The 18,653-nt window shown below is 40.8% G+C and overlaps 2 protein-coding genes across 2 annotated transcripts; one reads left to right on the plus strand and one right to left on the minus strand.

Moving 5' to 3' along the window:
* Positions 1-1,338: 1,338 nt before the first annotated feature.
* pde11al (phosphodiesterase 11a, like) lies at positions 1,339-10,961 on the minus strand (the record flags this gene model as incomplete). Its single annotated transcript, XM_083990290.1, has 20 exons — positions 1,339-1,665; positions 1,755-1,838; positions 2,003-2,077; positions 2,822-2,885; positions 2,987-3,064; positions 3,220-3,320; positions 4,150-4,240; positions 4,327-4,436; positions 5,086-5,193; positions 5,282-5,428; positions 5,598-5,648; positions 6,396-6,488; positions 6,619-6,686; positions 6,775-6,850; positions 7,056-7,176; positions 7,370-7,434; positions 7,533-7,673; positions 7,971-8,060; positions 9,227-9,385; positions 10,188-10,961. The coding sequence occupies 20 exons, from the start codon at positions 10,959-10,961 to the stop codon at positions 1,339-1,341; spliced, it is 2,823 nt and encodes a 940-aa protein (XP_083846416.1).
* Positions 10,962-14,955: 3,994 nt separating this feature from the next.
* spmip4 (sperm microtubule inner protein 4) lies at positions 14,956-17,231 on the plus strand (the record flags this gene model as incomplete). Its single annotated transcript, XM_083990291.1, has 5 exons — positions 14,956-15,101; positions 15,187-15,258; positions 15,384-15,413; positions 15,541-15,646; positions 16,356-17,231. 5 exons carry the CDS (start codon positions 14,956-14,958, stop codon positions 17,229-17,231), a joined length of 1,230 nt encoding a protein of 409 aa, XP_083846417.1.
* Positions 17,232-18,653: the final 1,422 nt, after the last annotated feature.

Genomic DNA, 18,653 nt, shown 5'->3' on the forward strand with positions numbered 1-18,653 from the left:
TAGCAGACAGTGTATAAATAGCAGGAGAAAATGCCAATTCTACATCTTGCATAAATATAGAGTCAAGTGTATGAAAAATAATGAATGTATTATTTTGTTATAGTCTGTGATCGAAAATAGAAATCTTTATCTCTTTTCAACAACAATAAAGCAGCAACAATACTTACGTAACAACACGTTACACATATTTCCCTTACAGTAATTTCATGCAAAGAGAATCTCATAGGGCAGTCAAAGGCATCAAGATAATGTCCAGTGTCAACACCAAACATGATACATGCAGTTTAACATGTACAGCATGCTGTCCGGATTACAAATCTCTAACAGAAACTAATGGTTACATAAATTATATACACATTCTGCTTTATGTGAACTGTAGGCAATTTTACATTATTTTATACACTGTACAATACTGAGGACCTCTATAGCTCAGTTTTCAGAGAGTTACACTCCTGCACTCCTTCCTACCCAAGGAGAGAGAAACTCATGGATGTTTTTACGGAAATGCTGTTGGTGCTGTGCACAGTTCTGAAATATACACTGAACAATGATATTAGCCAAACTTTGCTCAGCCAATACATACAGTAGTCATGGAGTCACTGGCACAAGTAAAGAGAAAGTAGATTGGCCATTCGATACAAATGCCTGTCAATATTTCTATATATCTGTGTCTGTCTATAATTAGTATAAACAAGTCAACTAAGTAAACTATCCCCTCATTTGTATTCCCCCATGTTTTCATTTGGAGTTAAGAGGCTATGCACACATGATACAAACATGCAGCTCACAAAACAAGTTGACGACTGAAGGCTTGGATCACCTGCAAACACTAAAATACAATATCATGCAAAGATTTGCAACTGAGGTAAGACAACATTGAGGAACAAGATCAAGGCTCTGGTCTACATTCATGATGGCAATCTATGTGACAGACAGAAATCACAGTGATTCCTTTTTGTTTTGTAAAGGCATTCCAATGGGATTGTGTTTTTGAGGCAGTTCCCATTCAAAATATTACAGTAATAAGTGGCCCTCTTTGGTTTCAAAGGTATACACTCATTCTTATCTAAGTAGGTAGGTAGGTAGGTATACAATGGGTGGAAAAGTTGGTGGGTTGGTGTTTGGGTTGGTGTGGGGGTATGTTGGTGAAACTGCCCTTTAGAGTTTGATAAACGGGTTTATTCCCCCTCCTGAGTTTAACCACAGTGACACTTTGGAGAAGCAATATGCTCAGCAGATGAAAACTGATTAAATTAACCCAGATTTTTAAAAATCATTTGGGGTAGTGCATGTGCTAGAATATCACATTAATGTATGACCCCTAACGCTTGGCTTGCTTTACTTCTTTCCTGCTGATGTCGTGTTGCCAGCTGTTGCTGGTTGGTCATCACAGGAATCTCTGTTCGCTCTGCACTTCAGATTGCACTTAGACTTTGATCCAAACTTGGCGTTTTCCACTGGCTTCACAGTCTGTGTGGACTCTTGGTGGTGACTGGCTTCTGCATTGTCCTGGGACTCCAGATTCAGATCTGAGTCATTACTCTGATCGGACATTGAGACTCCGCCTGCTTGCTGATAGGACAAACAGAGTTCCTGCCATTTCCTTCGATTGGCATCAATCCCATCGACCATCGGCTGCAACTTCCTGTTTAGCTTTAGCAGTGCCTGTGAGACACAGAGGAGGGTATGGTTGATTTAAACTCTGAATAACACCTTAACATTAAAGGTTTATGTCTACACTGAGGGTTTCCTACCTCATAAAGTGGTTTACAGATCCCATCTATCCAGTCCAGCTGTAAGGCAGGTAGCTCATCTTTGCGATTACGATCAAATATGGCCTGCAGGAAGTTGAAAAGCTTCTGTTATCCATGGCCAACAACAACTGTCAAAATCATTTCCCAGAAAAAGGTAGTCGGTATATGCTGATATATGTGAGATAGAAGTATGTGTGCTGCAGAAAACTCACAGTAAAGTATAGAAGTAGAGAAGCTGGCTAACTTACTGCTGGGGTCAACTTAAGCTCAGACCTCTCCCTGTCACCTTGCTCAAAGAATTCGCTCGTCACCAGCTCTGCAACCTTGGGACAGCAACATAGACCACTATTATTCATTCATGATCTTGCTAAAACATAATGTAACATTTTGATAATAAAGCGTAGGCTCAGAGTTGGGGGGTACATCCATTTTGTTATATTTTTGCTCAACATTAACTTAAAGTAGTATAGCATTGGTTATACCAGCACTATTTTGGAATCACTTCCATAGAAGTGGTCATTCTGATGATAGTTCATACTACTTATTGACTAACCACCAGAGATTCAGAAAATACAACTGTGGCAAAATAGCTTAAAAACACCACAAACCTCTTTGAGTTTTGCAAATAAACCTACATAAATCAAACACTTCCTGAAAGACCATATTGGTTAAACTGAAGTTTATTTTGAAAGCTTTAGAGAAGTCTCGCCACATTGGGCACTCAAGGGAGGACAGGAAGGACTTTTTTTTTTAAGTAGGCTAAGTCTTGTTTTGTTTTTTTTGACACAATCTCAGAGGTATTTCTGACCAAAGAGAAAACTGATGAATACATTTTCTAAGCCTATTGAACTTTCTCGTAATACAATCATGGTTGAGAGCCACAGGGAAACTGGTATCAAAGCATTTATTTTGGGGAAGGAAGGGAAGACAAACACATTTCTGGAGCCTCAGACTGCCACTATAAAAAGCGTAGACTATGCAAACAAGTCCATTTCAACCAGACAGAGCTTGTCTTTTTTACATTTCCAGGCCCTAAACAAGAAATCACAGGGGTGAGAAACTCTCACCTGTTTGGATATCTTCCAAGGACGTGTCACTGCACCCAGATCACATGCTGTCATCAGCATAGACCTGTGGATGACATCAAGGCTAATTTTTAGTAACTTATTTTGCTCTTCACCTTTAAAGAGATTTTTTTTTGGCACAGAACATTTTTACAAAACAGATCAAACCTGAGAACTTCTCTGTGTCCCTCATCTGTCCAGCTGAATTCTCCAGACAGAACACACTCGAAAAATTTGTTTCTGCGCCTGACAAGGAAGAGAGACAGTCAAGGACACCAAAAAAATGTTAAAACCACACAAGCACTTGGTATAAAATAGAACTTTATAAAACTAATACAAAAAATGCATTAAAAAATGTATCATATAATCTTGCTATCGACTTCACAAGGACGATCACTTACTCAAAGTGCAAAGTAAGGTCTGTGGAGAGAATAGCCTGCTTCAGTAGTTGCATCATGTTGCTGTACTCTTTTGAGCAGAGGCTTGCAAAGATATTGTGACCCTGGGGAAAAAAATGCAACAGTATACAGCAGCCACATACACAAAAATAACCTGGGATAGTGGCGAAAATGCATCCCCTAAGCCAAAGCATTGGTAAAGTCATCGCTCACTGTCAAATAAAGCTCCTGTTAGCAATGTTAATTAGCTATAGACTATAGACTCTCTCTGTCCTCTGCTAAAAGAAATCAATAGAGAAGAGTGCAGTGCTCTGAGTCATGTAGCATATTTCCAAAAAGACCTCAGTAGTCATGTATGGTCAACTTGTTTTAAATCAGCTTTTGTGGTAGTAGCTATGTTTGTGTTTGTGTTATTTTATGTTAATTTCTTGTTAAGATGTGTGTTATTTGGGCATGCTAAGGATAGATGTTAGCAAGTCCACCATTAGGATGTTCATGTCAGTTATGTGGAGGGAATATGTGAAAGAATAAAGTTAAGACATTACAGTCATTTGGTAGTTCTTACTGTGGCTAGGCCTACCACTTAAAAAGTAAGATGGTGGAAACTGCAAATATGTTAGGTTTAGGACATTGAAAGAAGGTTTATTCTAATGAGAAATATCATATGTTAATCCTTGTGATAGCATACAGAGATTCCTACTTGCCATTGGCCTATAATTTGACTTGACTGTTATTTCTGTAACCTTTGCCTTCTTTTTTGTTTTGTTTTTCCTCACTCGCTGATATTTTAAAAAGTAGTGTATCTAGGCCATGGTTCTATCAATAATAAAATAAAATTTAAAAAATCCAAATATCCATTTAAATTGAATTTCAGAGCAAGTCTTGTTGTATCACACCAAATTCAAATTCCAGTAAATACTTGTTGCTCCTGACCTCGCTTTGTAGGATCATGACTGCGTGGTTGAAGTGATGATGCTCCAGTGTGGCCGATGTCCCATAGAGCAAAGCCAGAGCAGAACCTGTCCTGCAGGAAAAAGTAGGAGTAGTGAAACTTTTTCCATCACCTGCGGACCTATGTTTATCGTCATACTTCAGGCCAGAGTCACTCACTTGGCTTGAAATGCATTGTTGGTGCCTCTGTGGTCCAGGTCATGGCACAGACAGCCCACCATCAGGGCCAGTGTCTCTGCATCTGACAGGACATCCTGGAAACTGGATGTCTGCCAAAAACAAAACAAATACACATCTTCTTATCCAGTCACTATGCTGATTTTTTCTTATTATTACCTATTGTCATTTGATAGAACAGGATCGGGTAGGAAATTTTTTGATAGGAGTAAAAAATGTGTTTATTGAAGTTTGTGTTTTGGCTTTGCTAGATTTTTTCAAACTAAAATAAAAGGTGAGAGGGTGAAGGGGGCATCATGTGACCTAAAACTCTGGTATGAGAGAAAATGTAGATAAATATCAAGCTGCTTTATTTTGATTTTAAATCTGCCAATTTTGGGGAATCGATAGCAACTGTTATTTTAATAACTTCCTCTTTCCTCTGCGTATATATAAACCTTGCGCTGCACTGTCTGTCAGCTTGTATATACGGTATGTATTCTGTATCAGTGTTTTCCAGCTCTTCGTTGAAGAACCACAATGTTTACACTGAATTAAATATTTAAACCCAGGACCCAGTTTTTGATTTAATGGAAATATCTGAGATTTCTGGTGCATCATTTTAAGCATTTCCCTAAAATTCATCCTAACATTTTTCGTATCTTTGAAACTTTTGGGATGTTCACTAAAACAGTCCAGTTGGTTGGAATAAAGTTGCAATACACATTAAGCTGACTTGACTGGCCGTGTCCTGAGACTTACTGTGATCATGACAAACATGCACTGGGACACATTGAAAGCATGCCTCCAGTTATGATACGCCACAGTCCGATAGTTTTTCCTCACAGTCAGAAGCCAACGGCACAAAACCTACAAGAAGACACATACAGGTGGTATGTAAACATACACGCACACTGTAGACTAGTGCCTGACTTAACACACATGACAGGAACCTCACCTCATAGTCAATTTTAAACTTTTGCACAACACCAAGTTCCAGAAACATTCGGAGGGATGCTGTAATCATGGCGTCATTGTCCAAAGAGAAGTCGTTGAAGTGAAACTCATCAATGCCCAACTCACTGCTCAGGGGGATCTTGGCTGCCTTGGGGGGGGAGAGGACAGAGCTGTCAATCACACAGTGCCAGCAAAGGAAGGAAAATACTTTGTGAACAACTTCACCCACAGACAGGCATCAGATTATGTACATTTCATAAAGTTATGTGGTTATAATGTGAATCCATGACTCAGTGTTCTTCACCATTGAGGGTTACCTTGAGTCTGTCAACTTCTACTTTGGAGCAGGTTGCGTGGTAGGACAACATCTGAAAAAGCAGAAATCATTAAAAAAAATAGTGAGAGACCAAAAGTTGATCAATTTTGATGCAATCTGTATTTCCTTCTTATCTTAGATGATCTTTTTTTAACAGATGACTGCTACTTTTTCTGTCTCTTGACGGAAAGAAAGATCTGTCAGTTGTAAGATTATGCGACAGAAATTCAGGAGTGTGTGTTGCCTTTGATGAGAGGTGAGCAGACTGGCACATGTATTTATCATGAACTATTGAAAGCAGCTGAAATATTTATAGCCGAGGAGCAGAACGGTGTTTGCTGAGGATAATGTAACCACTCAGGTTAGATACCGGACAGTGGAGCAGAACACAGACGGAGACACTCATGAACATGAAGAGCCTCGGTAACGATTAGCATTAATCAGTGACACTACACTCATGACTGGGATTTTTTAATTTTATATGCACCTGCCTATAGGTCTTTTGCAGAAATAGCTTGATCTGAAGCTTTATATAGATAAAAGACTGAATTAAAATACTCATGGTGTGCTCTTAGGGTTTGAAGAAGTGACTGGTAAGGAACTTGTGTATTCATCTGTAAAATCTTATTTTTTGCCTGCTTTATTATTATATCATATTTTCAAAGGAGTTAAAAAATGGGAAAAGTGAAAAACTGTGTAATTTTTTTTTTTTTTAAATGTAAAGAAATTTGTTTTTGTTTGGTTTTTCTGTCGGTGGTTGAGAAAAGATGTAGTTTTATGAACGTGCTGCTATGCTTACATCCAGTGCTACAGATTGCTTGGCCCAAGTCTTCTTAACCTGATTGTACATCATAGTGTTGTTGATTCCCAGTCCGCAGAATATCACAAATGCCTGCACTCATATGAAAGAAATAGACAAAAAAAAACACACACTGAAGGAACAAAAACATGTAACATGATCCAGTACAATAAAACATGAAGCTCAGTAGTGCAAAATGTAATTGAAGTTTATAGTAATTAACCTCAAACAGTCTCTGATCTGCATCATTAAAAGTCTTCCTGTCGAGTCGGTTCAGAATTTGTGCGACTCCTGTAGAAACCACACACACAAAAGTGACGACAGCATCAACAACGGTTTCCACTAAAGTCAAATTGATTTTTTTTTCTGGTCGACCTACCAATTATCTGGTGAGTTCGATTCCAGATCGGGACACACAGCACTGATCTGATGTGAAACCCTGAGGCCTGATCTGCCTGTAAAGAGAGGACACGGTGATTATGGATGACTGGGAAAAGTTCATGTTGAAACATTTATAGGCCTGAATTTCTTTTCTTTGAGTGAATTTTAGGTAAAAGCTTCAGTGTTAACTGGACAGAATCACTGTGTGTGTGTGTGTGTGTGTCTTGTCTGTGTCTAGTACCACTATGTGGTTTAGCCAAGAGAGTTATATGTCCACACCTCGGCATCAAAGCGTGGGTCCTGACACACGTCGCTGATGTTAACAGGCAGTCCTGTGGAGGCCACCAGCTCAGCGATGCTGTTATTGATCAGCCAATCGGAACAAGATAGCTTTTCCATGCTGATGTGGCCAATAACACAGACAGGAAACAATAGTCAGATCCAGGCAGTTAAACATCCACCAGAACAGCAGTTAATATTGAGCGAGTTCACTTTTTGCTGGAATATTCAAGATGTTATGTGAATGCTCCCCACAGCTATTTGTGTCTATTCAGGTAAATAATGAACGACCTGATTCTCATAAAGTATTTCACCTGATGTCACGGTCCATGTTGCACAAGGGAGACATGAGTTCAAACGTCTTGGAGAACTTAACAACCTATAACAAAAGACATGTACAATATCTCGTACATTCAGCAAAACAAAGAGGGGGAGAGCTTTGCATGAGGATTTTGGATTAAGAGCCAGATCTCTCACCGGTGAGTCGATGTCTTCCAGGAGAAGCACAGAGCAGCGTTCACATTGTAGGAGGGTCAGCGCTCGCTGCATAATCTTCCTGACAATCTTCTCCAGGTCGGTCTGCTCCTCGAACAGGTCATTGACCACCTCCAACAGAGCCTGAGGCAGCGAGCAAGGACACTAATCTCATCTAGGCTATTCAGTGATGAAATGTTTATGATAAAGCCATGTTCTTGAAGGATGCATTACAAGGGTTTTGTGTGAAACCCTTCTCTGTTTATATTCATTAAAAACTGATGGATAGATAGTGTAAGATATGCTATAGTGAATTTTAATTTTTTTTTTGTTTTGTTTTGTAATTAAAGATTTTTAAGACTGCAATGTGGATGCTAACCCACTAGCGCCTCTGAGACAAATAAACATCTTTTTATAACTGTATAATTTACAGCTCCTCACCCTGCTCCTTTCATACTCTTTGCGAGACTCTGAAAACAGCTTGGCATTGGAAATCGATATCCCACAGAATGGTAGATACATCTGCAGCACCTGAGTGAAAAGTACACAACAGCGGTTAGAGGCACGCGTGATCTCTAATGTTTGGTATTTGGATGTTAAACAAAAAGGTAGAGAATTGTAGATTCACTGTTAATTGTGTATCGATTAAGAGAAAGACTGTATTTAGTAAGACATCAAAGGCCTTACAATGTCTAAAGAAGATGAGAGATGGAGATGGTTGTGTTTTCTATGTTCATTGTTGCTCAAAGGTACAGACTCAGAAGTTGCTTTGATTTAGCTATATTTCATGCTGCGTCCTAAAATAATGCAGCAGTGACTACAAACTTGAATTCTTTGAAGTGTACATCAGAGAACAAACTATGAATTCAGAATAAATACAGTTCCACAACTTTACCCTGCCACCTTGTGGACAAACTGTTGCGTCTCAGCGCAACTGTAGACTCAGCCAGAACTAAGTGAACTAATGATTTCTACAAACTACAAATATGTGCTGCACCAGCATCTCTGTGTATTTGGTTTCCTGGATTGTTCTCTTTACTACTATTATTATATATTCACCCGAGGTGAGTCAAAAGGTGCACTTTAGCCTATTTAATCTCCTCGCTACGCACTTAAACAAGAAGCCAACACTTTTCACAGCACAATATATTATCTGCTCATCAACAAAGTGGAGGGAATGAAATTGTACTCATAAGCTGTGGAGCCATAAATGAAGCTGTAATACATTCAGATTCTAGTGAACCCATTTCAAGGGAATCGCTCAGGGAGCAATTGAAAACGTATCCGCTCAAAATGTGTTTCTTAAAGTGTGTGTATATATTGCACAGGCAGACATATTTAATGCTCCAACACTTGAGTAAGAGGTTGACCTCCTCACTTTTGCTGGTATTTTACTTCCAAGGGAACACTTTGCCCGTCTCTGCAGCTATTAAAAAGATTCAAAGTACCAACTGTGTTTTCAGCTGCATGGCCCCAGCACTTCTGTGCAATAAGTGTGTGTGGTGGCGGCAGAGGAATCCAAGAATCCAATTTTAACTCCATGTCCAAAATGCCCTTAATGGTCAGACTAACTACAATAATACTGAATGTGATAAATGGCCAATATAATACGTGAATGTGAGAACAACCCCCTTTCAACATGAATGTGATAGATGTAATTCTGTTCTTTTCAGCAGGGAAACACAGTAAAACCTCACCTTCTCATCATCCTCAGTAAACGGGGTGCCCATGGGGTTTTTGTTGATGGCTTGTACAACACCTATGACTTCCCCATCACTGTTACAGATGGCCATGCACAGGATGGTCTGAGTCTTGTAGCCTGTTAACTTGTCTATCTCATCACTGAAGCGGTGATCCTGGAATAGTGGGTAGATAGCAGATAGCACATTATAGACATATATTTCACATCTGTAATCCCATCCAAACACTCACAACACATTTGACCATAAGCATTCCTGCAATCTGCCACTTGGAATAAAATAGCTCTGGCGCAGTAGAGTCTCGATTGTGGAAATTCACGGCTCTGCAGGAGGCCTCTTGTTTTTACTATAAGCAGAAAACTATAATACCCCCCGACACATACTGTATCTACACTATTGCGGTAATAGACCTCAGGGGGGTGGTGGGGTGGTGGGGGTCCGCATCATTGTGTTGCCTTAGCCTCCCCAGCAGCCCAGGGCCATGTTATAATGATGTGGTGAGCAACTGGTAGCATATAAGACGAGGTCTAGCTTGTGGGAAGCAGTGAGAATTATAACGCTTGCTTTCCTTCCCCCTTTTTCTTTGACTACTATAGAGTGAACTTTTTATGTTGTGATATAATTGAGGTAATTATGCAGTGTCTTTTCTCCCATTTCTTCAAGTTGAACAAACAGTCATGCGCTGAAGTTTTTAGCCCAGAGGGATGGGACACTGTTCCCAGTACTGCCCAGTATCCCCTGGCAGCAGCATTAGGTTTGACACAACTGATTTAATGTGTACTATGCTTTTAGAACATTTGAGAATATGTGACCAACAGAGCACCTTTGAAAAAAGGACTTGCTATTTATGATGGGAAAAAAACAGATTTGATTTCCACATGGGTCATACACTGATAGCTCCACTCACTCTTATCTGAGCATAAGAAGATGTACATATACTTATAATGTGCAGATTTACCTCATATGCATTTGAGATGTTTACAGTTTCTCCATGCTCTGCCACATATCCAATGATACCCTTTCCCCACGGCACCTGCACCTCATTGGAGTTCAGTGTGCTGGAGGATGGTCTGACTGTGGTGCCTGAGTGCACATCAAAGAATTTGGACACCAGTGTCCTCTTGTGCGCGGGTCCCTCGACAAGGAAGAGCGAACACCTGTCCGCATCCACCAGGATGCACACATTGATCAGGATCTTATAACTCAGGTTCGTCATTTCCAGATCATTGGAGATATCCTTCACTAACTCCAGGAAAAACTCCCTCTCGTTGGTTTCCTTGAGTCTGTATTTGTAGTCGATGGCGCTGGACGCGTACTGGGGCACATTGACCCGGGACTCCAGCAAGGCGCTCAGGATGTGCGCGGTAGTCGGAGGCAAGGAGCTGGCTTTACGCAGGAGCGCACGGCGCCTCATGCTGGACTGGGACTCGTGTTGGCTCAGGCTCACATGCTCGTCGTAGGTGCGGTGTGCGGTGGTGGCTTTGGACCGGGCGAAGTTCCTCCGCAGCTCCATGTGGGACGATCTGCGCCGGAGCCCGTCTGGGTTGGTCGGCCAGAGCGGGTCCATGGCAGCGCCGCGCTTCTCCTCGGCCGTGGACACCTTCGACGGCTGATGCTCCTTCAACCACCTGCTCACCTGATCACATTTCGCCTTCCGAACGAGATACTCCTCGAAGAGATCCGGATGGCAGTCCAAAAACGCCTCCACATCCGAGAAGTCAAACGTTGTCATGGTGAAAGCTGCTGTGAGGACCAAGTGAGACACTCAAGTGTAATAGAACAAGAGTTAGAGGAGGAGAGGAGGAGGAGGACGACGAGGAGGACGAGGGGGAGGAGGAGGAGGGGTGCTAAGGCGGCTATAGAGCCGAGCTTCTCAGAGAAGTGATGTCCTCAAAACATGAATTCAGTCGCCCCACAGGAGCAAGTCCATCGCGCGCTCTTCCCTGAAACACTGGGAGCAGAAGTGCTCACATGGATTCAGAGTATCTGAGACCGGACTGATGACGCCTGAGAAACGAGCTGCAACTGTCAGTCAAGTGAGATTGAACAGCGTCCCTGGGGATTTCTAGGCTATACTATATACGCCTATTTATTCTCCTTATTAAAATTGAAAAAAAAAAACCAAGGGTAGACTATTCACTCGCTCTCTTTATTCTATACCACCAGAGACACGCTGTGCACGGCTCCACTCAAATCGACTACGAATTTTTTTCATTTCCACGTAAAAACGCACAGACAAGGCGCATTATTCTGAATGTATGTATGTATAATGTGCAATAGGCATAATATACTCGGGTAAGGTGTAGTACATACATACAATGACAGCTATAGGTGCATATATAGGCTGAAAGGCTTGCTCTTCCAAGGTAGACACATGGACCAACTAACACATTAACTTGCCTTGTGAGTAACTCAAGGGCACAGAACAGGTCTGAATAGATGGACAGAGAATGAAAACAGCCAAGGAAAAATTATTATAGATCTGTTCCCGTATAGATTGTTGCCTTATGTTGCATGAGGAAAAACGACTCTTCATGTCTTAATATCAAAAGAAGTCACATGAATGTGATCTGTATTAAAGTAGTTCCCATTAGAGATAAACACATCTGTGCGTTACCTCAGAGTCAAGTGGCCTTGTGATTATAACATGACAATACTGTTTCTTCTTTACTCCTACCTCCCTCCTCACACTCACCTTCCCACACATTCACTCACCATATTCACACACAAGAACATGTACAAATACCTACTCACTTGTGGGTACTTCTGTGGTTGTGACATGTGTGTGTTTTTTTGAAACATGAAATTAATGAAAGATTTTCCAGAGCTGTGTGCTTTGAGGTGCAGGTTCACAGGTTCATCTTTTATTCTTTCATTCGCAGCTCACATGAAAGAAACAGCATGAGCCTCTCTGTGTCTCCACTCTATCAGGAAGCTCATGCTCTGGCAGCAAGGCGAGGGCAGATTGTCAGATGGGCAATGCAGGCATGACGGCATCAGGATGGTATCTTATGGTCGAGGGTACAAAGAGCGAGACTCTTTGTACCCTCAGACCCCTGTACCCTTGGATGGTTGTTTTCAAGCAAATGTAACCAAACCACAACCACCAGAAAATCCTCTCACAAATTGTTTTTGGTTGTTGTGGGGAAGGGGCATTTCATTATGAAGATTTGCTGAAATACAACATCTAATTCGAACTGTTCATTAAGTCTCAGTTTATACTGTATTATAATATGTTGGTGAGTCTTCCAAAATAAAAGTATTACAAATCTATTTACAAAATGGAAAGTAATGCAGCAAATCTCTAGCTGAGGCCAAATAGTACTTTGGGAGTAGTAGTTGGTTTCTGGGGTCGTTGGTGCACAAAGCTGATATTCGGGCCTCTGGCAGGTTTCTGACCCATGGGGTTAAACTGGCAATTTGCAACATGGATGGAGAAAATAACCCATGTCACATATTTTTTCTCCAGAGAAGGGATGAATTAATTTCCCCACATTTCTGAGGTTATCGATGAGGCAACAATAACCAGAGATTAAGTTGAGTTCTTGTTTGCTTGTGCAACTCTGACGGCATTAAGCATCAACCTGAATCTGCACAATAACTTAATATTAGGGAAATCACTGCAGGCTGTGGCGCATTTATAATGCAGCAGAAGGAAATGTAATCCGAAGAGCGGCTGTTCCGCTGGGGCAGAGCAGGGTAATTGGTTACTGGACTTAGCTTAGCCTGCTTGATAGGACTTGGGTGTTTTGCTGAGACTTTGGACAAGGTCTCTTGGGAATCCCAATTAAAAAGCAGAATGCAGAATATGGGTCTTGTGAGGGTCAACAAAAAAGGCAAGGTTTGCTGCTTGAAAAGCCAAGGAAAGACAGCTGCATTGATTAGAAGTCTCAGCTGTGCGCTGATTGAAAACTGGGATTTAGCTGCAGTTTTCAGGTTTCTGATGTTTTGAAGAATGGGAGGGAGATCATGTGCTGTCCTTTTTTAAAGACCTCATACTTTTTGATCAATGGGATGAACACATTATTTTCTGCTGAAGTTAGTTTAGCATCAGTTCTGGTCATTTCACCCAAGGGATTTTTGTAGTTCTTTTTTTCACCCATTGTCCTCCCCTCACTGGTTTTAAGTGTTGGGTACCTCGTGCACCAACTGGGACTTATAGCAGCATTTGAAGCAGAATCTGCTGAGTCAGCTGTGAATGTAGTCCTCTAGTCCCTTCTTGGGTGTAAACTCATAATAAGTAATACTTTAAGACATTTTTACTTGAATTTCCTCATGACTATTTGATATTATACTGACCTTATTAAGAGGAGTCAGGGATTTAATGTGAGTTTATATTTAACAGTGCATATAATTGATTTGATTCAATAGCATTTACTATCAGACTAACAGGCTTCCTGGGGTCCCTGGACAAAGCCAGGGCTTGTTTTAATGTTTTAATTTACTATTATTTCACTCACTATGACTGACACAATGAGGTTACTCATTTTTAAGTCTCATCATAGACAGCTTTTCTTTTTTTTTCTTCAAAAAGGAGAACTCCTTTTCATTACGGTCGCTCTTAGTCATTTTAACTTTCATCAGAGTTTGATGTGTAGTCTAGAGCAGAGATGGCTCTTTTCCCCAGAGACAAGGAAGAAAGTAACGACAGCACCATGGACAGCGCACGTCTAGCTGGCTACTTAATCCTAGAAGAAGATGTTCCACATAATAAGCACGCAATTTCTAAATCGAGACAAGAACATGACAACTCACAGGTAGAAATTATCCTCTAGATTTGCCTGGAAAGTTTCTTTGAACAAGTTGTGTCTCTTCATGTGTCTAAGGCACACAGGCCAGATGCAGAGCTACTTCTATGTTACATAGGAATGGAGACATTGAAACATGATTCCTGTAACCAAACACCACTGGCACACGGCTCGTATCTGGTGTCCGCGTGTGCTGGTTGCAGCCTGCTCGGCTTTCTTTCCACCCCATGCAGGTCACCAAAGTGTGAACATGTAATATTATCAGACCAACGCTTGATGACGTGCAGCAGTGAGCACTGATTGCCCACTGGATATGAAAATACTGACATAAGCAGAACATCTTTATCTCTGGATGGCAAGCCTCCACAATATAGACAAAATGAGTAGTTGTGTTATACTACGACGTTTTCTAAGCCACACCTCTGCTTACACACACAATGTGCTGTGTGCTGTGGGCTGGATTGGGTTTCACTCACTCTGATCCTATATTGTTTCGTGTAACACCGTCACTCTGGCTGTCCCACAAGCTCAAACCCATCTCACAAGCCAAAACAAGGGAGTCCTATTCATACGGTCAACGAAGCCTTCAACATTTTCACTCTTATCCGTCTGGACCGAGTTGACTGCTCACGCTTTCTGCATCAGGAGGGTAAACAAAACTTCTCTGGATTAGTTTGATATTTAAGTGTATTCTTATTTCTATTCTATAGCTCAAGATATAGGCTAATACTAGGTGTGATTCATTTACTCACCATGGTACTTATTCTATGAATCAGGTTGGTTGTGTGACAGTAAAGACATGTCTGATGAAACATCTTATCCGTCTTTGCTAGGCTAAAATGTATCACTCATATAGGGCAGATTTGATTCATGATACTGTAGATTGTTGTGAATTAGGAATCATTATAAAACAATGAAACATTAGCAAACAACGTGTCACCATGGATTAGGCTTTATTTCTTGCATTTTTGTCCTCATATGATATTTGTCGTCCCTTCGCCCTCCTTTATTCTGACTCAGAGCTCTGGCAGCCAGATGGAGCCCAAGTCTCTACTAAACCACAGCATCCCACCTGATTTACATGGCTGGTATAACTGTGGCTATGGAGGTGCCATCATACCTGAGTGAGTTTAGAAATATTTTCCAAAGAAATTAAAAGCATGGACGCAGTATTAAAATGAAACGTCAAATGTTACTTTATTTTGATAGACATATCACCAGTGAACGGCTCCATAGCAAAACTGGCAAAAAGAAAAGTAAAGTTCGTCTGAACGACCAGTTGTGAGTATAGTCATTGATTCATCGTACAGAAAACATTGCAGTTCTAACACAGTTCTAACAGATCCAACAGAAATCCATTCCTCAGTGGAGATACAAAATAATAAATATCTTGTTTCTTTTCTCAGGATACCAAAACCAACTGATATAAATATAGCGTGAGTGCTTGAGCCCAATGGGCTGTTTACTTTCTACAAGGCTCCCTGTTTGCATTCAATTGCCCCATGTTTCCTTCATTCATATGATTCACTTTGTCTTTGTTTAATTTCCTTGTGCCTAAAACAGGGAGAAAATGATAAAAGCTGCTTTTCCAAAGGAACATCCTTATTCATCCCACATTTCCCGATTTGCAATGTTCCCATCCTTCCACTCTCCAGAAAAGCCAGAGATGGTGAGAGTAAAGTCGAGTATATCTTATTTGTATTGTACAAAATCACAACTGAACTTATTTCAAGGTACATATCATGTGGATCAGGTCTGGACATTGTCACTACAGTGAACCAAAACATAGTTTAACCTTTCAACAATGTCTTCCAGCACATAGAGCCTCTTCAAGGAGAGAACCAAGTGTTGTCCCACAGTCCTCCAAAGACAGTGATGACCAACCCTAAACTTCATGACTGGGATTTGCGGCCAAGCAACATGTTGGAGAAGACACAATGGGCCACCTCTTACCAAATACACTACGCAGGTAATGATGTCTCAATACTGTTAGTATTATTTGCAGTACACTGGCGAAACACATGCAAGAGTATTTTGGTATTCGAAGATAGGAAGACTGGAATCATTTTGCAAAGTCATAAATAGTCCAGTGATTTGTTTAATGTGATTATAAATAAATAATAATCTAATAATCTGGAATTAACATTTGCTATTTTTGTAAGGATCTGGGCCGGCAAATAATTTCAGAATAGACGACTTCAAGGAAAGAGTAAGTGACCAAACTGGGATGAACTCACATATTGCACCCCTGGTAAAATACTTGCAAACAACCTTCTATTCCAGCAACATGTACAGTATGCAGCACTGATCCTAATGAGCTCTTTCCCCCACAGACAAAAAGGTCTAATCCTTTGTTTGTTCCCTCTGAACCTAAACAGGGATGCAGAGGAAGACAGGGGAGCTGTGTGGGGAGGAGCACCTGTAGTCCCTCTGCTGCTCAACACAAAAATCCATCTTCACCTCCAAAGCAAGGCACTGCTACAGCTACTATAAACCAACGTGGGCCACAGGAGATCACAGCTAAGCATAATGAGGCGGATTTAAATCCAAAGGGCTACAGTCAATCAAAGAACAGCACCAGCTCCACTGAAGCACGGGGCACTGAGCTGTCCCAGGAGGTCTCACACAAACAACAAACTGAGGGCAAAAGCCTTGTGCGGGAGCACAGGAGGAGAGGGAGCAGCAGGCAAGTCCAGTTTGATGAAAGTCTCATGCAAGTATCTATGTCACAGAGCAGCCAAGAGGCTAACTCTGCCTGGATAACAGACACAGAGCAACCCCGGGACCTGAACAACCGCCCACTTTCCCAGGGAGAGAAAAGCCCGATTGATCTCTGTGATGAACCGAACCGCAAAAGGCAGTACTATAAAGTAAACTCATCTAGTCACAGTCAGTCAGCTTTTCCCAAAAACCTAGCAGATATTGACTCACATCCTGTGTTAATATCAAGAGCTGCTTCACAGCAGGAAAAACTACCAGAGGTCAGAGAACCGTCACACGGTATCTCCAGCCCCGGCATCCTGCTCAGGCCTCCAGTCCTCCCTGGTGTTCACCCTGTGGACGGAGTTGGGTCTACAGGTAGAGAAAATGCTGCGCTCAGCCTCCTGGACCTTCAAAATTCATTCAGTAAATCAAAAGTTCATCGCAACTTTAACAGCTCTGTCATTCGTGCTGCTGTGGACCTGCGGGACAATGTAGTTACTGGGAAAAAACACAACTTCTATGGGATCAACTGCTACTACCTCCACGGATGACCTCATGACCTCATCTATGCAAGAACAAAGTATAATTTAAATACTTTTACCAGTGGCTACAACTTAATATTGAAGTTTAAACAATTTCTGCAATATTGTACAATAAAGTCGTAATCTGCTGTTTTATGTGGTTTGACGTAGCCTCTATTAAAACGTTTGGTGTCATCTTAAGCATAAACTTGTGAAACATAATTGAAGGGTTTATTGTTTGTTTTTGTTTTAGGATTTACAATCCCATATAGAAAATTCAAATGTCTGACATTCAGAAAAAAAAATACATCACGTGACCGACATTCTGTTAAAAGACACAGGTTGAAAAATTAGATTGGTCAAATTCAGAAGAGAAGGTTATAGCCCTTCATCATTCACACAATGAAGCAACTCAAAGCAGCTTAAAATAAAAGAGAAATACATTTTCTTGGCAGCCTGAATATTAAAGTCTGAATTATTTATTTTAAAAATTTCAGCACACTTGTAAAGCATAAAATTTGTTCTATTCAATTTGCTTCTTGCTCAGGATTTTGTAAGTAAACTGTTGGGCCAAACATTGTGTTCATTTTCATGTTAATTTGCTTTTTGCTTCTTCACATTTTCATTTACAACATTTATTAAAGCGTTGGATATGTTTTACAGTAATAGACTTATATAAGGCTCCCATAAGGTGCAGCTGATTGCAAGAAAAGAAAGAGCCTTCAAAGTCTTCAGGGCTCACACAAAAGGAATATTCTGCAGCAGTAAATTCATAATGCTGCACAGAGGAAAATTGTGGTCTGTACTGTATGTACTATAACCTTTCTAATGAACATTTGTATGCAGTTGATAATCCCTCCCTCTAAATAAATGTGACAGAGTTGCACAAAGCATTGTGCTGCCTGTGTTGTGGAATCTGCCTCTCCTCCCCCTGTTGTACTGTAGGTGCTGAGACGGTCTCAGCTCCACCAGTGTGAAAGGACAAAATGCCTTCTCACACGTAATCTGTTGCAGTCAGGCTGACTCGCTGTGAAAGGGTTTTTTTGTGTGACAGTAAGTCCTTGAGCAGCAAGCCTGCAACCTTGAGTGATGTAACACCTTTTCATTCAGACTCAGAAAGAAAGAAAAAAAATCCTATAATAATGGCCCACACAGCAAAATGGACCAGTGCAATTTTCCTGCTGAATATTGCAGACACAGTCTCAAGTTGTGAGGTTATTTCTAATGAGGCAGCTTCTAAAGGGCAATGCAGATGATTGTGCTTTTGTTGTTCTCATCATTTTTGTTGTTGTTGCTGCTGATCAAACCTCCTTTTTTTTTCTTTTGCCATTGTCACGTAAATGTTCAAACCTGCTTAGTCACTTAGTCATTATGCTAATGCTCATTTTTTTTATAATTACAATTGTTTCAGAAGAAGTTTTTGATTAGACCGACATGTATTTCATAATTCTC

Source organism: Trachurus trachurus (assembly GCF_905171665.1).
Source record: "Trachurus trachurus genome assembly, chromosome: 16".
Lineage (NCBI taxonomy): Eukaryota > Metazoa > Chordata > Actinopteri > Carangiformes > Carangidae > Trachurus > Trachurus trachurus.